Genomic DNA, 23325 nt, shown 5'->3' with positions numbered 1-23325 from the left:
CAAGCATTATACATACAGTGTTTTCCTTAAAATATGTAGCCAGTTGATCTTAACAGAGACAAAAGAACAAAAACTGCAAATGGTATGCATTGAGTGGATTAAAAAAGTGATTCTCTAAAATTGAGCGAAGTAATCTCGTAACAACTTTTTGGTTGAATCACCGCCATAATGTGAACAGTCATTAGTAGTCAAGTTTTTCATATGTAAGCTTAAATCGTTGATGATAGAATTGACGGCGTTCAATATGTCAAGTTCCATGAATGTGTAAAATATGACGTGGACCATCTTTAACGGATCCATTTCCTCTTCCCTTGAATTCTTCAGGTCTTTACATTGGACCACATTAGGAATGTCGTATTCTTTTTGTGAACTGTGAGGTGTATCATCACCGTGGCATCCAAAATCATCTTCGGTGGTGTAGCCTTCGCTTAAATTTGGATCTTTGACGAAAGGACACTTCTGAAAAGCGCCAAAATGATGCTTCTTATGATATGATGATGGTGTTCCTAGCGATGCAATGACAGGACCTTTATTTAAATAACTTTCTACCTTGGAGGCAACCACTAATGGAACTGTGATAAAGTGCCAATCATTATTGAAAGGCATCACTATATATTCGGTATCCTTCGTGAATGGACCTTTGTAAAGATCGTATCTAACAGAACCAGTATTAATCAACATGAAACGACTCATGGAAGGTTCATAGTTTTTTGAGGGAACTAAATTAGGCAAAATTTTTTGGGTGATCAAATGATAAAGATTTTCTTCAGAATCTAATGGTCTTGCTGACACATAATAGGTTTTTGGTATGTACCCCAGTTTTTGGTTCAAGCTTAGTTCATTTCGCAGGTCCTTCACTAGACGAGAAATTGTTTTACCTTTTTTCGTTGATGTTGGGACATCCGAATCATTCCCTAATTTTCTTAAGTGATATTTGAAGGATTTTTTATTGAAATCAACATATCTTCTTGTAAAAACAGGACTGTCAGGTTCCACAGTATTCGTCATATTGATTGATAAGAATCCAACAGTTTCTGCAAATCTACCACTTTGTAAGCAGGTGGATTTCGAATCCAACCATACGAAATCTCTAATATGGGTATGTCCTCCAAAATATTGTATAATAGTGTTTGGATAGTATTTTCTTATTAGAGAGTGAATATTCTGCATTTCACGCTCCGTAGGGTCAGTAGCAGGCAAGTGGCCAAAGACAATAATTAGATCGACATCTTCTTCTTTGTTTGCCTCGATCATACTTTGAAACCACTTTTTCTCCATTAATTCTTGCAATGGAGGTGTTACAATGGCTCTGTTATTCGCTCTTTGAAAACTGAACAAAAAAGATAGAGCCAGAACTCTTTGCTTCATTACGGGAGTTTCAAATTTAATATATTTATTGCCAAAAGGCACCCTTTTTCCATCATCTTCAATGAATTCCACGTTGCTGCAAACGTATTTGTCTTTGAATTTGGTGGATTGAGAAGTGCCCCTATACTCTAGTATGGTACTTTCGGCCGTATATAGCTCATGATTGCCTAATGTCAAAAGGTCGTAATCCATCATGTTGAATATTTCCGAGCTTCGTAAGCCGGGAGGCCAAGTAGCATCGCTCAAACCGTTACCGTCTCTTTTGTCGCCAGTATCGATGACTATCACGTCCTTGGACAGTTGCGACACCTTTTCTCTAAAAATCTCGACAAAGGCAACGAAGTCTCCCCAGTCAGCATCATAGTTTGCTTGTGACAGATGTGAACCCAACCATCCATGGGTATCTGTTGTATGGATGAAATTTATGTCCCCTATATGAATATCTCTTACCTGTGCATCCTGCGATAGTGCCAGAATTGCCTGCTGTTGCTGAAATGGCTTTGCAGAGACTAATCCCGCAAAAAGAGCTAAGCATTGTACGAAAGTTGGTGTCATTCCGCACTGGTCTACTTTCTTTTTTATTACCTGTAAACTTCTTTTTGCTGCTGTTGTTGTTGACGGTTTGAGGGGAAATGAGCTTATCGGCTTCTTAAATTGGCGGCTAGTTGGCGAAAGTACGAGTGATGGATAAAGTACTAAACAAAAGGATATTATCAAGTTGTTTTAATATCTGAGTAATAATTTCAATGTCCAAGCAAAGCTTTGAGGAAATAAGACTTCAGTCCAATGCCATAACTTGTTTCTTTCCTTTTCCTCCATTTGATTATTTTATTTCTTCACATTTTGGTAGTGAATTTTATCATTTTGCATAAAAATTAACTTAAGCTAAATAAAATACATATAAGAAAAACAGCACTTTCATATAGTTTTAGATTTAATCATTTGATATATCGCAGTATCTAATATATTATCAAAAGGTGTATAATCAGATATATTATTTTAAAATACTTGCTTCAATGAGATGAAAACTATTAAAACCATTGACATCTCTATGAGTAATTTTTCAACGATAAATGCGACTCCCATTGCAGCAGACCTCCAGCTGTGTTAGAGTTCGTTTCCATTTCTACCAACAATGGTTCTGTTTGAACGTAGCACCATCTGCATAAGTTTTATAGGATTCATGTAATAGATACGCTTCTTTAGGCATGATTCATTTTTATAACAAGCATAAAATGTCGATGGACAATCAAAGAAAAAACCCAGGAGGTACAAAAATGACCGTATACTCATATCTATCCTTGAGAAAACCATGGAAAAGTAAGTCTTAATCAAGAGATAGATTCAAAGGTGACACCCAGGAAGAATCTTGTGCATAGTATTGTAATTATGATTTTCTTTCATATTCATCTATTGTATATAACACTCATCCAAGATTAGAATATAGAGTGCCAGATATGAATGGATTTGACAGAATGATTTGCTTCCTTTTCTCAAATAACTATATACTAATACCGCATAATTTTCTTTTTCTTCACCTCAGGAGGAGGAGGAGGAGGAGGAGGAGAAGAAAAGAAACCGAACATTAAAAAGTTGATTAGAGGTTATCTAGAACATAATCGAAGAAGTTATAACCACGATCGCCGAGGAGATATGTCACCTTTGAAAAAGACAATCCCTGAATTTTTAACTCACTTAAAATCGTTGCCAATTTCGAAAATTGCAACCAACAGCGTGTTGACAATATGTGTTGGTAACGAATCAGCAGATATGGATTCAATTGCTAGTGCGATCACTTTTTCATACTGTCAGTACATTTATAACGAAATCAGCAATTCCGAAGAGAAAGAGAAGAATGGCTTAAATATACCGATTATCGACATTCCTAGGGAAGATCTCAATCTAAGAAGAGACGTAATATACGTTTTAGAAAAATTGAAAATTACGGAGGAGGAATTATTTTTCATCGAAGATCTAAAGAGCTTGAAAGAACATGTTCCCTATGGTACTAAAGTAAACTCCTACCTGGTCGATAACAACGACACTCCGAAAAATTTAAAGAATTACATAGATAACGTCATCGGTATTATAGATCATCATTTTGATGTGAAAAAGCACATAGATGCTGAACCTCGAATTGTAAAAGTTTCTGGGAGTTGCTCATCGTTAGTCTTTAATTACTGGTACGAAAAATTGCAAGGCGACCGTGAAGTGGTGATGAACATTGCCCCCCTTTTGATGGGAGCCTTTCTGATAGATACTTCGAATATGGAGCGTAAAGTGGAATCGAGTGATAAGTTAGCCATAAAAAGATGCCAAGATGTGCTTGATCATGCAGCCAATGAAGTGTCTGCGCAAGGTCTACAGGACACCCGGGTGTTCTACAAGGAGATGAAATCAAGAAAGAATGATATTAAAGGATTTTCGGTAAGCGATATTTTAAAGAAAGACTACAAACAATTCAATTTTCAAGGAAAGGGAACCAAAGGCTTGGAAATCGGTCTTTCATCCATAGTGAAAAGGATGTCATGGCTATTCAATGAACATGATGGAGAAGCAGAGTTTATCAAGCAGTGCAAGAAATTCCAAACCGAGAGGGGGCTCAATGTATTAGTCCTACTGACGTCATGGAGGAAAGCTGGTGATTCGCACAGAGAACTGGTTATGTTGGGTGACCCTAATGTGTTGTGTAAACTAATCGATAGAGTAAGCGAAAAGCTTCAACTGCAAAAATTTTCAGGCAAACTCGAGGAAGGTGTAGCGATGTTTAAGCAGTTGAACGTCGAAGCGACCAGGAAACAAGTCGTTCCCTATTTGGAGGAAGCGTACTCAAAACTGGAAGGGTGAAAAGGGATGTTATATATGCTTCATTTGGTTTATATAAGACCTATATAGATAATCTTGTACATTACTATTTGTCTTGAGGTTGTTCGGGTTGTTCGGGTTGGTCTTGCTGTTGCTGCTGTTGTCTTAGCCTTTCTTGTCTTTGTTGTTCTTCCTCCATAGACAGACGCAAAGCCATTGCTAGTTCCGGATCCATTGATGGATCTACGCCAAAGTCCATAAATGCGCCGTTGGCTTCGGAATCTGCGCCAGAACCACCAAACGTACCCATACCAGAGGAACCCTCTTCGAGAATTATAGGAGAGGATGCGATGTTCTCGTACAACAATCTAGATCCGGGCGTAACGGTAAGTAAATGACTACTCTCCTCTTGAGGGTTGTTAACCGCCCCAATGAACTCATCCAGCAACTCTGTGTTGTGCTCAACCTCGCCAAAGTTGATAATGTCTACGGCAACATTGTTTTTCTTCAGCGATTTGGCCAACCTGATTAACTCATCTCGAGAATCATTAATTGGACTGCACACAAACGCCACAATTCTTTGGTGTTGGACCTTATTCTGGCGGTGCTTCAAAGTCAGCTGAGCAATCTGTAACGCGGTCACCATATGCAGCTTACCCTCGATCTGCGTGTCGTGCAATCCAGCAAGAATCTTCCCAAACTCTGCGGTAAATGTGGATAGCACTCGAGGGTTAGCGCCAGCACCAGAGATAAGTCCCACTGTATTCTCTGGATTGTTGTTTCTCTTAGCTTGAAAAATGAATTCTACGGAGTCAATCTGGGCTTCAAACCTTGTCCTAGGGAAGTCCCCATTGCGGGAGTACTCTGAATTATCAATCACTAGCACTGTAGCCTCTAATACCATTTTTTGCGCTTACTGCTCTGCCGCTTATTGACTTCTCTCTCCTTCCTCCACGCTTTAAATGTCTGATACAACTATATCTTATAGCTGCAAGTTCGGTGGCGAAAACCCGCCTTGTGGAAATAACCCGGCAGCCATAATAACATACAACCTTAAGAACATACAATTGTATTCAAAATGTAGCAGTAACAACAGCAAGAAGCAGGCGTCCATATAATTATCATGATACCCGCACTAACCCCAGAAGAACGCCAGAGGTTGCGCAGCACGGTGCTTCAGCGCATGCAGCTGCAACGTATGTCACCGCATTAATCTATCCACTTCAATCTATGCGCTAGCACCAGGTACTAACCCTATCTCCAGTCGAGACAACAGAAAAACAGATTGAGACCATTAAGAAGCAGACGTTGACGAAGTTGGACCTGCTCCAGCAGCCCCCCTTGACATCTGCATCTCAGCAACAAGAGCTAATTATCAGAGAAGTGCTAGAACTCGAAGGACGTCGTAAAGAATGATTAGATCGTATAGTGGACCCTTCCTCGCTTCTTTCAATGATGCACCTATTACTAATCAGCGACGGACTTTTGGTATTAAAGCAGCGTGTGGGAGCGTCGTCTCGTTCCTTTCCCATCTACCAAGGCCTACAGTCACGTAGATGAACACATGAGCTTAATCAGTAAAGTTCTGGTGAAAAGAAGTTGTTTCGGGGTAGGCATAAGGAGGACTCCTCATTGGTATTCCCAGTACTCCACCACGGGCAACGTCCGTGTGAACAAAAAGAGTAGCAAGGTAGTACCGGTGTTGACAGCATTAGCGCTGGCCTCTATTTTTGCGAAAAAATGGTATGATAATTCACAAATCAAGAAGGCGGATGCCACCAGCGTCACAGTCGACCCGGCCATCTCTGCATTTCCCAAGAAGATGGGCCCTCCACAGTGGCCATTTTCAACACAGTACGAGCTACTGGGTAAGGGTGTGCGGTGTGTCTCCTCCATCACCTTCAAAGCATATGGGCTAGGCATATATATGGCTGTGGAGGATAAGCACCTAGTCGCTGAAGTGTTGGACTCGAAGTTCTTGTCTCAGGCGTTCATCGACACTGAATCTTCCTCGTCTCTAGTGAAGTCACATCAAGAAAAGCTACGGGATGCCCTGAACGACCCTGCCAAGGCCCCCATCTTGATCAATAATCTCTTAGACAGCGGAATCCGGCTTATGTCCAAGAATACTCCGATAAAAGCAGGATCCTTCAAGCTTTTAATGGACGGTACCAAGAAGAGCGTTTTTAAGAACCCCGATTCTCAGCTACAAGACAAGGACCGGTTAGAAGCTGGCTTCCAAGAATTGCATGACTGCTTTAGGAGTGTTAAGGGGCTTGTAGCTCGGGATGATGATTTTTTCATCGAGCTGAATAACGATTGCTCTATGAACCTGTTCTATTACGCAAGGAAAAAGGACAAACTTGTTACACTGGGCACCGTGAAAGAGCCTCTCATCGGGAAACTCTTGTTCGCTCAGTACCTCAGCGCTGTGGATCCTCCTTCACTAGAAGCTAAGCAGGATGTGATGGATGCCCTCGTGTCTCTATCCTAGTGCAGTATCGTCAATTATTATATACAATTATGAAAATAAATACAGCACCGCAGAGCTTTATATACTTCAATGGTGTTTTCAAATCTCCTTTGGGCTCAATTTTTTCAAGACTACCCCGTAAAATTAAGTAGTGCCAATATTTTACAAAAAAAAGTAACTAGTACCTATTCTTGATGTCTTAACGATAATAGGTTTTCTTATGAACATGAAAGGGTGTCCCAGTATGCTAAAATCAGTTCAGCGAGCACTAGCAAAGTGTCAAAGATCTCCATCAGTCATCCATTGGCAATGTCCTAGAAGAAATTTTGTCAGTGTGCGGACCTCTAAGTACCGTGGACGTTTTAGTTCGTCACTTCGCTATTGGCCTTGGCTTGCGGTATCAACATTGATCACTGCTTCATTGTGCTATTATGATCAACCGTTACAAAATGACGATAAAACGGACGCTTTCCCTTCCTATACTGAATCGGTACAGGTTGATTCAAGCGTATCGGATTTCCCTCTGACAATTGATGCTTTAAATTTTCCTGTCTCTACCACTTTCAAACTATTGGGGTACGGTCAAAGGCATGTCACGTTTTTGAGATTCAAAGTTTATGCCTTGGGTCTTTATCTAGCTGAAAACGATAAGAACCTTGTCGCAAACACTCTAAATGAAGCTTATTTACATAAATATTTCCTTGAAGTGGACGATTCCAAGACTACTAAGGAGAATCTGGCTAGATTTTTAAGACAGGATGATTCAAAGTCGGTAATGATGATTGACGATTTACTGGATTCGGGAATGAGGATGTTGGCAAAAATAACACCCGTAAGAAATACAGATTTTAAGCATCTCAAGGAGGGACTAGTTAAAACCATTTCCAAACACCCTGATGTGATAAACAATAAAGAAACACTGGAAAACGGGCTGGAAGAGTTGAATAAAGCCTTTTCACGTAAAGGGTCCGTCAGAAAAAATGACGATTTGATCATTGAATTATTAGCCAACGGCTCTATGCAATTTTCGTACCACGATAGTAAAACTAACGAATTTGAAGTTATGGGGGTAGTCAACAATCAGTTAGTCGGAAAATTTCTGTTTAGCCAGTATTTAAGTGGGAACAGATCCCCTTCTCCACAGGCCAAGAAAACAGCCATCGACAAATTGGTCACGCTCTTATAAAATCTCAGAGTTAAATCTTGTTTATAATTCTATGCTACTTTTATTCGTACATGTTTTTACATTTTAAGCACATACACGTATATATTCCAGTTTAAATAAAAGCCAAACATAATCAGCCTGTGCTTATTCCTCTTTCTCATCATCCTCATCTTCATCACTCAATTCAATAGCAGGAATTTCGAACTCTTGTTCTTCATCGTCACTGTCCTCCACTAGCTTAGCATCCAATTTAGTTTGACCTATAGTTTCTTCCACGGTCAATTCTTTGCCATTTTCAACGGTTGTTTCCTCTACAACTTTTACTTTCTTGTTCAGAGATGCAGTTTCTTTTTCAATAATGTCTTCTACTGTTCTCTTCTTAAAGACGGCGGTGTTGTCCATTAGCTCCGGAACTGTGCGTTCGGGTTCAGGAATTGCTACGTTTTCCAAATTTTCTAACGCTTTGAAAGTTTTTAAATCGGTACTTGCATGAGAATATGATCCGTTAGTCTCTCTCTCTCTCTCATTGTTCCTTTCTTCCACCTTTTCCTCTTCGCCTAGATCCAAAGGTTTGTGCAATTGGTACATCATACCAACCGGAACTTTTGGATGACACAGTAACTCAAACATATCATCGTTTGTATTCTTTAACAGTGATATTGCAATCGGTAAAATTGAAACCCGTTCATTACCTGGGTGAAGAACTTCAGAACGTAAAAGATCAACAAAGCTTTCTGGAATATAACCAAGTTTTTCCTTCAATCTTAAAGATTGTGTGATACTATATTTCAAAATTTGAATATGTGGAGTGGAAGGTAAAATCCAATTATTTAACACCGTAGTAAAAAATTCATTAATCTCATTCAACCAATTCATGGAATTCCTGCATATGAATAATTCTGGATGCGTATAAATGTCAGAAAATGCACCTTCGGTACTTTTACTTTTCTTCGATTGTTTCGTTTTAGCCTGTTGCTTCATATTTCCTTTACGATTCTTAAACAGAGAATCAATCATTGTTTTATCGCGAGATAAAAACAATGCGACATCGATTAATTGAGATATGACGCTAATTGTGTTTAGTTGGTGACCTAAGTGTGACATCATCATATTTATTAGTCTGAAAATAGTGAAAAACTCGAATTTCAAGGACCCCACAACACTAAAGTCAATCTCTTTATTGTTCTTTCTTTTTAAGGGAATGAAAAGTTCAACAGAAGAAAGAATACCTTCGAAAAATGATAAGCCACACTTTCCATATTTAGAAACCATAGTTTCCCACAACCTGATACCCTGGAATTGTATTTGAGGTAAGATACTATTGATGACACCATTTAATTCATTATCGCGACGTAGTTCTTTCTTTAAAGGTAAATATTTGTTGTTAATTCCTAACAAAACTTCAGAAAGAGAGTTGATACCACCCAATGGAACTCGAATGGGAAATGGAGTAGGCAAAGAGATGAATGCAACAAGCATGTCCACAAATAATGACAAACGTTGTGGAATTTCCCACAAAGTTAAAGGTGCATTGAAGTCAAGTTTCAATGCGGGCAAAAAATCAGCTTTATCGTTGGATTCATCTTTATCTGGTAAAGATTTGATTAATTTGTACAGCTCATTATCTTGTTCAAAATCCAAAATCTCTCCACATAACAAAACAACCGGTTTGAATTGTGATAAGATAGATAATAGCCCTGTTCTCCAATTAGAATCAGCATAAACTTTGTGATGCGCCTGGGTTTCGTCATCGTTTGTATTGCTAACTTGAATCTTTAGCAAATGCAAATAAGCAAAATTATCACAAACGAGTTTCTGCGTTTTAGAGCCTAAAGAGGCATAATCTGATATGATTAAATTAGTTAGAACAGTACGAAATTTATTGACAAATGGCTTAAATGTAGTGGTATTTCTCTTTAATAATTTTTGTAACACTGGTAAAACGAGTTCGGGCTCGTATTGAGACAGAGTAATTAATGTTGGAATTATAGCTCTTAGTTTAGGAACCAACGCCTCTCTTGACAATGTAGGTTTATTCTTCATTAGATCAATGATAATTGCCATAGAGGAAATCAGAGTATTGAATAACTGCTTTCCATGTGAAGAAGAAATAACGGAAGAGTAAAAATTTGTCTTTTGTTCTAGCCTTGAATAAACAGCAGCAAGTAATTGTCCACCATGGGTAGATAAAATCAATGGATTATAGGCGCAAACTACAACAGAAGTATGACATCCCTTCCAAAGGTCAAAATCATTGCTTGACCTGAGTAATTTCAGAATTTTTGTAACAAGGAAACCCAATTCAGATTTCAATAGCTGTTCATTAACATAAACGGGCGATCTTAATGTCGTCAAAATAGTATGGAACTCATTCCCCTTGGAAAATTCCAAGTTTCTGGCCAAGGTAGAAGCTGCAATATATTCCTCCGACATGCTTATATTTTGGCTATTCTTGTGTTAGTAATTTTTAGCGACCAAAATACTGCGAATGAGACATCATGAAAGTATTAGTTTCCATTATATTTCATATTATAGTTCAATATTGAAAATTTTTCTTTGCGATGAGCCGTTTCAAACGATAACTATGACAGTAATATGGAAAATTAACAAACACATCAAAAGTGGTTTCCATGAGGAACTTTTCTTTGTATATACTTTAATATATTTAAAATGCTTGATCAGTCTTTATATTCCGATGCGTCGACGAATTCGTCACTTTCTCCGTTGGCGTAAACAATTGAATCTTGTTCAAGTTTTTCAATAGGCGACGTTTGAACCTGCGAAGGATTATTGATTACATTTGAATGCTCTATAACTTCTATTTCTTCATCTTCAACTTCTTGATCTTGCATAGTTAGCTGTGCAAGATCTTCCCTTAGTTTTGCCTGCCTCCTTAACATTTCTAATCTACCTTGTATTCCCAATAGCGCAGGCAGGATTTCTTCTGAAGATCTTAGTGCTGATTTTAAATGTTTTAATATTTTCTTTGTATGTTTATCCTTTATAGAGTTTAACTCTCCACTTTTCAAAGTTAACATCCATTTGAGCCACAACGGAAGCAATTCTTGTTCATTCCATGGATTTTGTGTCATTGGTTCTGATATAGCCAATAATACTTTGCTTAGATGGTCCATTGTATTGATCTTAGTAACAATAAATTTTTTAACCTCAGATTCTGTCCAGCTATCTGACATTAGGTCATCTAGGATTTCTGTTGAATTAGATTCTAGGTGAGATGAAAGGATGTGTGCGATTTCAGCCTGCTCTGTCTTACTGGCCTTCTTGTTTGTCTTGATTTCGGTTTTTTTTTTATCATCTTGCACCTCTGGCACGGCTTCTTCTTCAAGCACCGCTTTTTGGTCTGCTTCAACAGATTCAACTTCCTTATCTTCGTTAATTGTAATAAGTTCCTTGCCGAGAATTTCCTTCAAAGAAAGCGATTCGAAATTAGGTTCGTTGACATTAAGCCACGAGATTAAAACTTGTTGCTTATTGTTCGTTGGCGTGAAATCTATAATTTCTAGATTCTCATTGACAATTATAGAGCAAACTTTATCGGCTTCACCAATTTTATAAACATATATCTTACCATCGATGGTCAATGCCATTATCATATCATCAAAATTTCTTATCTTTTTCACCTGAACTGACCATGAGTGGACTACTTTTTCATCGCTTGTCAAGTCGAAAACTGTTAATTTTTCGAGATCCGCAATTAACAAAAACTTACCATCTGAAGAAAATTCGCATGTCACAGCATTAGAAAATTCAAATTTATATTTCGTGGAAGGTCTTCTCTTTGATGGATCAACAATATAAACCATTTTTTCAGTAATGATGCATACCAATAGAATACCATTTTGATGCAGAATTTGAAAATGAATTATTTCATCTTCCTTACCATCAACGAGTGTGAAAGTCTTTATAGGTTTAGAATCATTGTATTGTAATTTTTTCACTACTTTATCACTGTCTAAAATCCAAATATTAGACTTGTCCGTGTCTGCGCCTAAAATGTCCTTTTTACTTTTGATAATATTGACTATGTCTTTACCACTGGAAGAGTAAACAACAATTCTTCCATCAGGAAACCCGTTAACAAAAAAATTTTCGTATCTTTGCCCACTGTATTCACTATTTTCTTCATCATCTATTTTCCTTTTCATGTTCAATGACTGCGTATCTACCAAATCACTACACCATCCAAAATAAATTACATCAGAAGCTTTCATGTCGTTGATTTCATAGTCGATATGGCTCACCAATGAACTGTTCACCTCATAATCCTTGGTTTCATTCAATGGGTAGATATCCACATTGTTCTTTTGGGCGACACTCGCTTGAAATGCAAAACGTGTAGAATCATGCGAGAAGCTCGCTACTAAATCCAAAGAAGTGCCCATTGTGTACCACAGTACGTATGTATATGGGAATTGTTCGGCGTTAAATATTACACTGGACTAGTAGTATGTACTTCAACTACGTAGAACTATTTGAGAAATCCATCTCATCGTTATATTTTTCAAAATTTTTCAGTTTTTCCCTTCACATTAAGAAAATTTTTTCGCAGCTCGTTGTAAATGACAGTAGTAATTAAAATGACGGAAATAGTACATCAGTACCTGAATGGTTGAGAGTATGCTTGTTCAGTGTTCACCTGGGCATCCAAATTAGTAGATTTTGTGGGCGATACCTGTAGGTGCAACAAAGATGAAGGTGGATTCAAGGATCTGAGGTCTATTGAGCCCTTGAATGATACTGGGAACGAGGTACTTGACTTGAGGGAAGAAGTTGTTCGGGTATCCCTTGAGAGAACATCAGGCTCTGCAGTACTCTCTACTTTGGATTCACTCTGTGACTCTAATTCCAAACTAGAGGAGTGGTCTTCCTCCTTGTTATCACTGTCCTCACCATTTTCTTCTTCGCTCAAGTCGTTCTTATCGCATTTTATGTCTACTTTGGGTTGTTGTTCTGGATGATCATCAAAAACATCTTTACTCTCTGCCTTATCCAGTGCATTTTCGCTCTTGCTTGTTAAATGGCTGGCATCATGGTCTTTCTTGTTGGTAAACTCATGCTCTCCTTCTAAGACATTCATATTCTTGTAGCTCAGTATAATAGGTTCGGACCTATTTTTACCAAATTGCAATACTGCCCTTTCACCATCGTTGTAGTGCTTCAGCCTTCTTTCGTTTTCAATAATATCCACGTTAATATCATTGTCGTTGTCCTCTAGTGCACCTTCATGATCGCCATCGAGAACACTCCATACAATAGGAACTAGAAGAGATAGAAGTAGTATAAGAACATATATTCGTGTGTCCAGCTCGCTAAATTGTCTTGAGATAAAATTGAGTACTTTTCGCCAGCTCAATTCACTGATATCTTGCTGTACGGCAGTTAAAGGATTATGCTTATCATCTATTAAGTTTTTCAACCTATCTATAGTAAAAATCAACTCATAGTCCACTTCCTGAGGTTCTATCCAACCCTGCTTTTCCAAATGTTTACGAACTGTTTTTTGGACACCTTTTAAAACCGCAACAGAAAGACCTAACGAGAAGATTCCACGGACCACTGGAGGATGAGTCATGCTTATTATATTACAATTGAATTTGCAGGTCTTTTGAAACTATACTCACACGCAAACACAATATTAGTTCCGATTAACTTCAATTTTATTTCTTCTCTTTTGACACTCACTCCCACACTCAGAAACTTTTAACAATAAAAGGGTGCTGATCTACTTCTTTCTGTTTGGCAACTCCTCTTCCCCTTCTCTCCCTCCATAAGGGGGGCCTGATATTTTTCGCCTATTTTTTTTTTTTCATTATAGGTTTTCCGGTTAGAGAAGAAAAATGCGTCACAAATTAAGCAAAGCAGTAGAAAGAACGATGCTATGTAGATGTCTATGTACAGAAAATAAATGAGTGTCTATGAGTTTTTTATGCAATGGCACCGAGACTCATCAAGATCACTTGGAGTATAAGCTGCAGCGACCAAAATCCAACCCTTCTCAAGCGCAATGACCTCTTTTCATCGTCTGCAACGTAGTTGGCAAAGGCGTCGTACGCCTCAGCACTTAGATCTCGCATGAGGTATGAATCGTAGATGGTCCATGAGCCTTCAAAATCGGACTTCTTTTTTACAATACGGCATTTAATGGGGATATATGTTCTGTGAGAATTGATGTATCCGACAATAGGCCTTATCAATGCGCTGTTGATATATGTTAATCCCGAAGTGAACAAAGGCACTTCTGCTTTGACATTGTATAATCTTAGAGAAAAGTCCATAATAAAGTAGTCATTCGGATCAATTTTGTCGACGGCATGGGAAAATCCTGGTCCAACTAGAGGCAAAGATGAAGTGTACCTTTTGGCTTCTTTGATCAGGCGATCTCCTATTTCAGTGAGGATTTCGGTCAATTGCAGTGAATCTGATGCCGCATCCTCGTCTGGTAAAAGAACGTCGCCGATCATGTTTACACGACCTTCACTGATCCATCCAAAGGGTCCTTCAATACCAGCGTTCAGATGATCAATGTCAAGATTGTCTACTCTAAACCTTGTCATTTGTTTCCACAACAAGGTGGGATCCTGATGTTGGTCATCTGTTCTGAACTTTTTGTGGATGGTGAACATGGAATTATCGTAGGTACCATTGATATTGTTTGCATTTAAAATATCATAGAACAACCAGTGCTTCCTTAATTGCGGTAGATCACAGTTAAATATACTTATCTGGAACGGCCTGAACCCGTTTGGCTGGTACAGTGTGCAAAGGACGTCGTTCATGGTAAATTTTGATATTTCAAAATCGCCCGGTTGATAGACGTTTAAATAGTTCTTAGGGTCGTCATCTTTTCTCCACACCACATGTGTTCTGTCTATAACTCCTCTGAGCCCGTTGATAGTCACTTCGTCTAGGATACCCTTCCCATTGATCCATTTTCTGAAATTCAGCGATATGTCCACTTGGTCGATTGTCAGGTCAAATTGGGTATAGTTGCCATTGTCAAAATCCTGCTGGTTGACTAAAATTCTTTCACTGAGGGCCAACTTCGCTCTTTGCAGGGCATCTTGCTGTGAACCCTTGGTGAAGCTGTGCGAGATTTTTGGCCTTCTGGAGACGAAGACTTTTTGAAAGCTGATTTTCCCAGACGACCAGTCTGGTACAATGGCGGTCTCGAAAACAATTGATAACGAATCATTCTTGGTAATGAATTTACCGATCTTACTTGCGAGATATTCCTGTGCAAACACGGTATTAATTAAGTAAAGGACCAATGATACAAAAGTAGTCGTCCAAAAGATGAATATGAAAATGTTACTCACAAGAATCCATGAGACAAACGCACTTATATCGTCTGAATTAAACGGCCGAGTAGACTTCTTCAAGTACCATCGTATATTAATTTTGAGCTTTGTGAAAATATTGTTGGTCTGCACCAACAGGGAATCTCTCTCAGTAATGTATTTCAAATTGGATAGTTTTTTTGATTTTTTGCCCGAAGAAGTCTCCTTTTCAGGTTTCAGCTCATTAGAGTATACTCTTATTAATGGTTTTGCTGTTAATGGTATCCTAATGTTTCTTCCAAGAGAGGGATTTCTAGCCCAATACACATACCTTGTTACCGAAAACTGCCGGGACCTCCTCAGAAATGGCCTGCTAAAAAGAGACATGTAGTTATGTGCCAGCTTCCCTACCTGATTTTACATATATATGCCTTCTGACTTGTGTGTGGTTGTGAGATGTAACTGCTTACTTTCTATTAGGAATAGTTTAATAGTATAATATCCTTTAAGCCAGGAAGGGAAGTTGCCGTGAAATTTCAATGCCTATGACCTACCATAATGAGGGGTTAAAAGCTATTAACTATAGGGTTATATAAAATATTCTAGGAATTAGGATCTGGGTGTTCTGGAAAAAGTAGGCTTTATGACTTTTTTTAGGTCTTTTTTTTTTTTCGAAAAATTTTCGTCGCCGAAGGAAAAGAAGAATGAAGAAAGTTGAAAGAAGGATTATTATAACAAGAAAGATCTTAATAAAGTCCCCTTTTCAGAGCAGCCACTCAAGCACTTACACATTCACACACTCAATTGACAATGTCTGTTATTCCAGAAAACGCCAACGTTACCGTCTTAAACAAGAACGAAAAGAAAGCCAGAGAATTGATTGGCAAGTTGGGTTTAAAGCAAATCCCAGGTATCATCAGAGTCACTTTTAGAAAGAAGGACAACCAAATCTATGCCATTGAAAAGCCTGAGGTCTTCAGATCTGTCGGTGGCAACTACGTTGTCTTCGGTGAAGCCAAGGTTGACAACTTTACCCAAAAGCTAGCCGCTGCTCAACAACAAGCTCAAGCCAGCGGTATTATGCCATCTAATGAAGACGTTGCTACCAAGTCTCCAGAAGATATCCAAGCTGATATGCAAGCTGCTGCTGAAGGCAGTGTCAACGCCGCCGCACAAGAAGATGACGAAGAAGGTGAAGTTGACGCTGGAGACTTGAACAAGGATGACATCGAGTTGGTCGTTCAACAAACTAATGTTTCTAAAAACCAAGCTATCAAAGCTCTGAAAGCACACAATGGTGACTTAGTCAACGCTATCATGTCCTTATCTAAATAATGATATATAATATGTTATATAGGGTACGTAGTTATTCTAACGCAAATCACTTTGTTTTTTCTTCCTCTAATAACAAAGGCTGTTTAGCCTCAATGACAGCGTCTCTTTCCTTTATTTCGTCTGTTCTGTGACTACAATGAGGGCAGATAAAGACAATTGGTTTATTAGCCAACCGGTAGCAATCGGATCTCTGATGACATTGTGGACATATGATTTTTCTGAAGGGAGACAGCGAGTTAGTTGAGTTCAATTCATTACCGCCTGCCAGTGCGCCGATGATTTTGTCGAACCATGCATCACTATCTTCCTTTTTTAAGCCCTCTATATGGCTTTCCTTTTTAAATTTTTCCAATTCTGCCTTCAGGTTGTTTAGTTCTTGGTATTTAGCGTTGAGCTCGTCATCTAGAAGTACCATAGCGTCGTCGTTTTGATCTTCACCGGATGAAAACCGTTGAATTATCGAGCTTGTAGCATTGTAATGGGTTTCTTCTTTCAACTTCTCCAGTTTCTTCTGGTGTACAGCACGAAGTTTCCCCAACTTGCGTAATCTGTTGTTGTTGTAAAAAGCGTAGAGCTTGGTTAGTGCCCATTTAACCAGGATTAGCGATCCTAAGCAAAGCACAGTAGTAATTACGAGGTAGGGCCAAAAGCCATGGTACTCCCAATATACGTAGCTCAGAGCCAATGCCGTGAAGGCAATGCCGTAAAAGGTTAAGTTGGATTGCCATTGATTCAAGATCGATTGGCTTTTCTTCAACGCGACATCTAATTGATGAATTTGTGAGGTTATTTGTGATAGATCTGCAGTATACTTCGTCACAAAGTCTTTGTCATTTTGAGAGCCCCAGATCCATTTCCCCACTGCACTGAACATTTACGAATTATTCTTTTTGTTTGGTTTACCCCTCTGTGTACTTTTGCTTTCTTGATAGTGCAACACAATGTTATCATCTTAATTTTCATTTTTCCTTTGTTCTTTTTCAGTAAGCCACTACTGATTGTATAGTTGAAGAGTAACGAAAAACTCCAACATTGTATCAGCCCAACAAAACCAGTGGAAAGAATGCCTAGTGTGAATATAGATACTACTCAATGGCAAAAGTTGACGCAGTCACGAGAAAAGCAAGCCACAGTGATAACACCTCTGGGAATAACGATGCTAGAGATCCAAGGTGAATTAGAATTACCGAGCGACTTTATATCACTGGCGAAAGAAGATTCTCAACATGATGGAAGATTTAGTGTACAAGATGGCCAAACAATAATACGATTTGGGTCGTTACAGATCGACGGAGAGAGGGCCACGTTGTTTGTCGGCAAGAAACAGCGTTTACTTGGGAAAGTAACAAAGTTGGACGTACCGGTAGGTATAATGCATTTCAGCTCGAAAGATAACAAGGTAGAATTAGTTGATGTAATGAAATATAAAATTATCTTTAAAGATAGGCCTTTACCTATTATGTAAATATTTAGTTATTGTTCGGAGTAGTTTGTTTAAGTGTTTTGCTTCGGTTTACACTCTGTGCAAAGTGTATATATAATAAAATCCAAGAAGAACGGACACAATAATAGACAAAACCATGTTGAACTTGTATTCCTCTTCTTGTTGGGTTGGAACCAATTCATCATCGAATCTGGATCTTTCCTTGACCTTCAAATAAATTGGAGTTTCGTTTGGTTTCACATTAGCAGGTAGTTTATCTTGATACATTTCTTCCATGAATTGTTCAATCTTAGAGATTTGAATGTTCAATTTTAAGAAATTTGGATCTTGGACGGCCAATTTAGACTTGATATCACGTAAATAGTAGTCAAAAATCTCCACACAGCCACGTAAAGTTCTTGATTTCAAAATTAAGTAACAAGTGGTACCCTTGCGAATCTTCACGTTACCATGTAGTACTTCACGGTTGTTGAAAACCAGAGCCAAAGTGGCAATGGCCATGACTTGTGGGATAGCACAAAATTGGAAAGTGGACTGTTCGTGAATACTGGCCAAATAGGTCAACACATCAATCACATGACTTAATGCGTTCAAGACGAGATGGTTTATACAATCCAAACCCAGTTGTTCTTTTTCAGGTTTCATGAAATCCTTCAATTGAGGAACGTATTGAGACCAGATCTCCTTAGGCCAGAAGGATCTACCATCGACCAAATCTTCGTTGTAGTCTCTAATAATGTTAGTCTTTTGCAAGAAAAGACCCATGCTTTCATACAGTTGCTCGTTAGAATACAGAGATTCGTTGGCAAACTTGGCAATGACAATCAAGCGGGTCAGACCATCACCGACCAAGCCAGCCACGTAGTGACAGTAAACGTCGTAGTCGTGGACAGTTTGCAACCCGTTTAAGTTATAGTTTTCATCCAAGATGTAATCGGCCATACCATTACCCATTTTCTCGGTAATCTCTTTAATGACGTCCTGGTATTCTGGTTTCAATTTGTGGAATTCAATAAGAATTGATTCAAAATCAGTCAAAACGGCTCTATCCTTCACATCGGGAGCATTTCCATCAAAACTCCATTTTTCCAACAGCAATTTTTCATGGAAATGACGTAACAGGTCAATTTTCAAATCGTGTTCAATGGACATATCATCTTCGATGGTATCCAAAGCCCTCAAAATTAAATAAAAGAGAGTAACACAGTTTCTTAACTCTGGATGCAGCTCTCTAATCACAGCCGCGAATGATCTGGAGGTTAGGTTCAACAGTTCAAAACAGTGCAAAAGATATGGAGACGTAGATTGATCATAGATTGAAAACAATGGTGTTCTACAAAACTTCAGCTTCAATGCTGCTTTCAACTCGACTGGATGCAATGCCAATTGTAATAGCTTCCCCATACTGTATGTGTGTGCGTTTGTGTGACGTCTATTCGTTTTTCAACCTCTTTTCTTCGTCTGGTACCTTCTTCTTTGCCCCTGTCCTGTCTTTCCTTTTATATAGCCCGTTGTCGTGTTCTCGCTGCTCGTTTAGGCACTAAGCCCAAAACCGATAACGCCTTCCGATGCAAACTGCAGAGGAAAAGCAAAAGAGCAAGAGAAATAGGATGAGACGTCGTTATTGTTGCTGAACTTAGGCTATGAAAGGTACTGAGTTAAGGTACGCCAGGCAGCAGGTTCACTCTGTGTGAGTAAAGTTTGCTGTTCCTGCGGAGTGAGGGCTCCAAGGACCCATCGGGACACACTTGCAGGGTCTCTAGAATGGCACCCTGGGTCTCTGCCGATTCCTACGGCAAGCTTTGCAAAGGGTACTCGACCGCCACTGCATTTGACCAGACTTCGTAGCCCATTATGGCCTCGAATACTAGTGGCGGCGGCTCTCAATTGCACTTTTCCACACTCCACACTCAGTTCATCATGGATAACTACGTGTCGGACTTGATGCTTGGCATACCGTGCCCAGACCTTGCACACCTGTTCTCCACTCAAGTTCATGTACTGACCATCTGACCTTAGTAGTGTGCAATGCTCACCTTCTATATAATGTATTTTGCCACCCGTGTTGGGCACAGGGGAGTAAGTTCTATCCTGTAAACCAAACCGTCTTCGTAGGAGCTCCAGCATATAGAGCCCTACATTGTGGCGCGTACCAGCGTACTGCGGTTCTGGATTACCTATCCCAGTTAGTACCAATTTCCACTTACCGCACATTGTCTTTATGTAATTATTATGTGTTTAGTATGGAACTGTTTCCACCTTTAGTCATCTTATTTATTGTTGGACCAGTTCGAGATTGTTTGCAAGCCGCCGGACCTTTTTGCACTGGGCGATCTTCACACGTAGTTTTAGTAGCCAATAGGTAAAGGAAGAGCGAGCCAAGTGTCAGAAACAAAACAAAGAATATCAGAATGACGATAATTGGCACACTGGCGTATTGTATACTCGGCACGTTACTGCTGTGTGTGGCGGCGGAAGACGAGGAGCCTCAGATTGGTGTTGACGACAGTCTATGGTATCCATACGACGAAACACTGGTGCTGAAGCCGCTGCCCAACAACGACCTGCTGGTCTCATTCAGTTTTCAACTGCAGTCGGAACCTTTCAATCCGGCCATATCATCCATGTCTTTCGATGCGTATGAACACTACACGACTTTCCCACGGGCTATCCCACCTCTGTTGGAGTCTACCGGCACTCGTCAGTTTCATTTAAGATTTACCAGAGGGTTCTGGGACGCTCTGTCATGGGGACAGTTGCCCCATGCTGGAAAGCAGGCAGGTGCCTCAGGTGTTGAATTATGGTCTCAAGTACAGGCCACTGATCAGGAACAGGCGTTTCTTAATTGGAAGAAGCTAGCCAATTCGTTGAGTGGGTTGTTCTGTTCTTCTTTAAACTTTATCGATGAGTCCAGAACGACCTTTCCTCGTCAGTCGTATGTCTCTGATATAGTATCTCCTCTTTTCAATGACACTGAGAAGTTGTACTTGATGCGAGCATCTTTGCCTAATGAGCCCATCTGTACCGAAAATTTGACACCGTTTATCAAACTTTTACCCACTAGAGGCAAGTCCGGTTTGACATCTCTCTTGGACGGTCATAAACTATTCGACTCTCTCTGGAACAGCATATCTTTGGACATTGCCACTGTTTGTCCCGAAGATGAAGGTTCACTGTGTCACTACGAAATGGAGGCACACGTAGAAATGGTAGCGCATGTCCCCTCTGCCTTGGCAAGAAACGAGAGACCTATCCCAAAACCGTTGGACGGCAACACCTTGCGTTGTGACACGGAGAAACCCTTCGATTCGTACCAATGCTTCCCTCTACCCGAGCCTTCAGAGGCGCACTTCAAACTCTCTCAACTGTTTGCCAGGCCAATTAACAATGGTAACCTGTTTGCTAATAGGCCGACAAGAATTTGTGCAGATGTTGACGGTTCAACTTGGACTGCATTCTTATCGGTTAATGATACGATATTCAGCACGCATGATAATTGCTTCGACTTATCAAACGATCAAAATGAGAGTGATATCGGCTACGACTTTATTTTAGAATCAACAGACACCACTCGTGTCACCCCTATAGTTCCTGTCCCTATTCATGTAAGCAGATCCCTGACCGGCAATGGCCAAGATCGTGGGGGAATGCGTATTGTGTTTCATAACGACAAAGATACTGCTGTGAAGTTGATTTATTTTGAATCGTTACCATGGTTCATGAGGGTCTACTTATCTTCTTTACAAATTACTTCTACCATTTCTCCGCAATTGCAAGAAAACGACGTCATCTTAGATAAATACTATTTACAAGCTGCTGATAGACTAAGACCTGCCCACTTGGAGTTGACAATGTTGATCCCAGCTAATGCCGACATCGTCATGACTTACCAATTTGATAAAGCCCTTCTGCAGTTTGCTGAATATCCACCAGATGCCAACCATGGTTTTGAAATTGACGCAGCTGTTATCACCGTGCTATCTCTGGAATCATCATCGGCTTTGTATGAACTGAGAACCTCGACTCTACTGTTGTCTCTGTCCACTCCAGATTTTAGTATGCCGTACAACGTCATCATCTTAACATCTACTATTATGGGGCTCATATTTGGTATGCTGTACAATTTGATGGTGAAGAGAATGGTCACTGTCGAAGAAGCTGATAAGATTACGTTTCAATCTGGCTTAAAATATAAACTGTTAAAGCTGAAGGAAAAGTTCTTGAAAAATAAAAAGACTAAGACAGACTAGCGCCAACTAGCATCTCGATATGTGTATAAAAATACGTAATTTACATAACTTTGAAGCACTCACCCTTTGCCATCAGTTCCTCTTTCCTAAAAGGGATCCTCATATGGATCTTCCTCATCATAATCGTCATCCTTTTCGTATTCGTAAACAATAGCGCCACCTTGTCCAAAACTTTGTGCCTCCAGAAAAGGCAAGGCAACTTGATCTTTGGCCAACTTCTGCTTATTGGACGTACCTAGGTTGAATGTAGTTAACCCTTGCAATGTTTCAGGAGTCTCCAATCCATTACCACTGTTCTCATCCTCTTGCTTTGTGCTCAATAATTCGTACTCATGAGTCTTTGAATTTACCATGAAGTCGTATTCTAATGATCTGCCAGACTTCCGTTTATTAACAAACCGTAATTGAAATATATCGTTATTTAACCCACGAGGAATTCGAAACTCGTTTAACAATTCACTCACTTCATCAGTATCGTGATTTCCTGTCAACATCACATCAATGTCCAATATTGTAGTCGCCATAAACTGTAATAGAGTCAACTTATCAGGATAGTTACTATTTGAGCCAGATATTACTGTATGATCTCCATCTTTTATATCTTTATGATAAGTAGCGAGTATCGTGCAGTGAGGGGACGCAATTTCAGACAGAAATCTAGTTATATGATCCGTAGATATATAGTTCAACGAATCGATAATGACCATGTGTTTTTTTGCCTGTATGGTGGTGGCCGCTGGTAAATATGATGTAATTTGTCTCACCAAATGTACAAAATCCATTTGCGTCGCATCAATAAACTGTGTGCAGTAAATTGGTTTATTTACTGTTTCGAAAGATATATACACGATGGGGCACTCATTGCCTTTACTTTTGCTCTGATGGATGAACTCTTGGATCACTCTGCATGACGTCTGCGCCATCGAATCTAGACACAGAATCAGAGGAGAGTTTTCCGTGAGAGATACTATTCTTTTCAAAAGAATGACAGGATTATGCGTTGAACTAGCCATTATATCTAGAGTTATTAACAGCAGTATCTTGGGTTGGGGCCACCAAAAATGACTTAATATAATCATCTTGGATAGTTTATCATGGCATCGCTTCTATTCATTCGATTTTTCAAGGTGACCCGCCCTATGAGATGATAATCAAGGCAACATAAGTAATACCAAAAGTCCTTTAAT

At 39.4% G+C, this 23325-nt stretch overlaps 16 protein-coding genes across 16 annotated transcripts; 6 read left to right on the top strand and 10 right to left on the bottom strand.

Moving 5' to 3' along the window:
* Positions 1–114: 114 nt before the first annotated feature.
* Positions 115–1923, bottom strand: SMN1 (Smn1p; the record flags this gene model as incomplete). The annotated part of the gene is made up of 1 exon (XM_056223061.1): positions 115–1923. The coding sequence occupies one exon, from the start codon at positions 1921–1923 to the stop codon at positions 115–117; it is 1809 nt and encodes a 602-aa protein (XP_056082690.1).
* A 1098-nt stretch (positions 1924–3021) lies between these two features.
* Positions 3022–4215, top strand: PPX1 (exopolyphosphatase; the record flags this gene model as incomplete). Its single annotated transcript, XM_056223060.1, has 1 exon — positions 3022–4215. The coding sequence occupies one exon, from the start codon at positions 3022–3024 to the stop codon at positions 4213–4215; it is 1194 nt and encodes a 397-aa protein (XP_056082689.1).
* A 64-nt stretch (positions 4216–4279) lies between these two features.
* On the bottom strand, positions 4280–5077 carry RPN10 (proteasome regulatory particle base subunit RPN10; the record flags this gene model as incomplete). Its single annotated transcript, XM_056223059.1, has 1 exon — positions 4280–5077. One exon carries the CDS (start codon positions 5075–5077, stop codon positions 4280–4282), a length of 798 nt encoding a protein of 265 aa, XP_056082688.1.
* Positions 5078–5737: 660 nt separating this feature from the next.
* On the top strand, positions 5738–6667 carry AIM46 (Aim46p; the record flags this gene model as incomplete). Its single annotated transcript, XM_056223058.1, has 1 exon — positions 5738–6667. One exon carries the CDS (start codon positions 5738–5740, stop codon positions 6665–6667), a length of 930 nt encoding a protein of 309 aa, XP_056082687.1.
* Positions 6668–6890: 223 nt separating this feature from the next.
* AIM18 (Aim18p) lies at positions 6891–7832 on the top strand (the record flags this gene model as incomplete). The annotated part of the gene is made up of 1 exon (XM_056223057.1): positions 6891–7832. One exon carries the CDS (start codon positions 6891–6893, stop codon positions 7830–7832), a length of 942 nt encoding a protein of 313 aa, XP_056082686.1.
* A 123-nt stretch (positions 7833–7955) lies between these two features.
* Positions 7956–10244, bottom strand: RIX1 (Rix1p; the record flags this gene model as incomplete). The annotated part of the gene is made up of 1 exon (XM_056223056.1): positions 7956–10244. One exon carries the CDS (start codon positions 10242–10244, stop codon positions 7956–7958), a length of 2289 nt encoding a protein of 762 aa, XP_056082685.1.
* A 245-nt stretch (positions 10245–10489) lies between these two features.
* UTP9 (Utp9p) lies at positions 10490–12214 on the bottom strand (the record flags this gene model as incomplete). Its single annotated transcript, XM_056223055.1, has 1 exon — positions 10490–12214. One exon carries the CDS (start codon positions 12212–12214, stop codon positions 10490–10492), a length of 1725 nt encoding a protein of 574 aa, XP_056082684.1.
* A 212-nt stretch (positions 12215–12426) lies between these two features.
* NVJ1 (Nvj1p) lies at positions 12427–13404 on the bottom strand (the record flags this gene model as incomplete). The annotated part of the gene is made up of 1 exon (XM_056223054.1): positions 12427–13404. One exon carries the CDS (start codon positions 13402–13404, stop codon positions 12427–12429), a length of 978 nt encoding a protein of 325 aa, XP_056082683.1.
* Positions 13405–13756: 352 nt separating this feature from the next.
* Positions 13757–15496, bottom strand: MDM31 (Mdm31p; the record flags this gene model as incomplete). The annotated part of the gene is made up of 1 exon (XM_056223052.1): positions 13757–15496. One exon carries the CDS (start codon positions 15494–15496, stop codon positions 13757–13759), a length of 1740 nt encoding a protein of 579 aa, XP_056082682.1.
* A 423-nt stretch (positions 15497–15919) lies between these two features.
* On the top strand, positions 15920–16444 carry EGD2 (Egd2p; the record flags this gene model as incomplete). The annotated part of the gene is made up of 1 exon (XM_056223051.1): positions 15920–16444. One exon carries the CDS (start codon positions 15920–15922, stop codon positions 16442–16444), a length of 525 nt encoding a protein of 174 aa, XP_056082681.1.
* Positions 16445–16490: 46 nt separating this feature from the next.
* Positions 16491–17318, bottom strand: LNP1 (Lnp1p; the record flags this gene model as incomplete). Its single annotated transcript, XM_056223050.1, has 1 exon — positions 16491–17318. The coding sequence occupies one exon, from the start codon at positions 17316–17318 to the stop codon at positions 16491–16493; it is 828 nt and encodes a 275-aa protein (XP_056082680.1).
* Positions 17319–17507: 189 nt separating this feature from the next.
* Positions 17508–17909, top strand: CTF8 (Ctf8p; the record flags this gene model as incomplete). The annotated part of the gene is made up of 1 exon (XM_056223049.1): positions 17508–17909. One exon carries the CDS (start codon positions 17508–17510, stop codon positions 17907–17909), a length of 402 nt encoding a protein of 133 aa, XP_056082679.1.
* A 48-nt stretch (positions 17910–17957) lies between these two features.
* Positions 17958–19292, bottom strand: ERG9 (bifunctional farnesyl-diphosphate farnesyltransferase/squalene synthase; the record flags this gene model as incomplete). Its single annotated transcript, XM_056223048.1, has 1 exon — positions 17958–19292. One exon carries the CDS (start codon positions 19290–19292, stop codon positions 17958–17960), a length of 1335 nt encoding a protein of 444 aa, XP_056082678.1.
* Positions 19293–19529: 237 nt separating this feature from the next.
* PTH1 (aminoacyl-tRNA hydrolase) lies at positions 19530–20102 on the bottom strand (the record flags this gene model as incomplete). The annotated part of the gene is made up of 1 exon (XM_056223047.1): positions 19530–20102. The coding sequence occupies one exon, from the start codon at positions 20100–20102 to the stop codon at positions 19530–19532; it is 573 nt and encodes a 190-aa protein (XP_056082677.1).
* A 197-nt stretch (positions 20103–20299) lies between these two features.
* Positions 20300–22138, top strand: GPI16 (GPI-anchor transamidase subunit GPI16; the record flags this gene model as incomplete). Its single annotated transcript, XM_056223046.1, has 1 exon — positions 20300–22138. The coding sequence occupies one exon, from the start codon at positions 20300–20302 to the stop codon at positions 22136–22138; it is 1839 nt and encodes a 612-aa protein (XP_056082676.1).
* An 86-nt stretch (positions 22139–22224) lies between these two features.
* Positions 22225–23151, bottom strand: IKI1 (Elongator subunit IKI1; the record flags this gene model as incomplete). The annotated part of the gene is made up of 1 exon (XM_056223045.1): positions 22225–23151. One exon carries the CDS (start codon positions 23149–23151, stop codon positions 22225–22227), a length of 927 nt encoding a protein of 308 aa, XP_056082675.1.
* Positions 23152–23325: the final 174 nt, after the last annotated feature.

Source organism: Saccharomyces mikatae (genome assembly GCF_947241705.1).
Source record: "Saccharomyces mikatae IFO 1815 strain IFO1815 genome assembly, chromosome: 8".
In the NCBI taxonomy this organism is placed as follows: Eukaryota; Fungi; Ascomycota; class Saccharomycetes; order Saccharomycetales; family Saccharomycetaceae; genus Saccharomyces; species Saccharomyces mikatae.
This window is presented reverse-complemented; position numbering and strand designations above follow the sequence as displayed.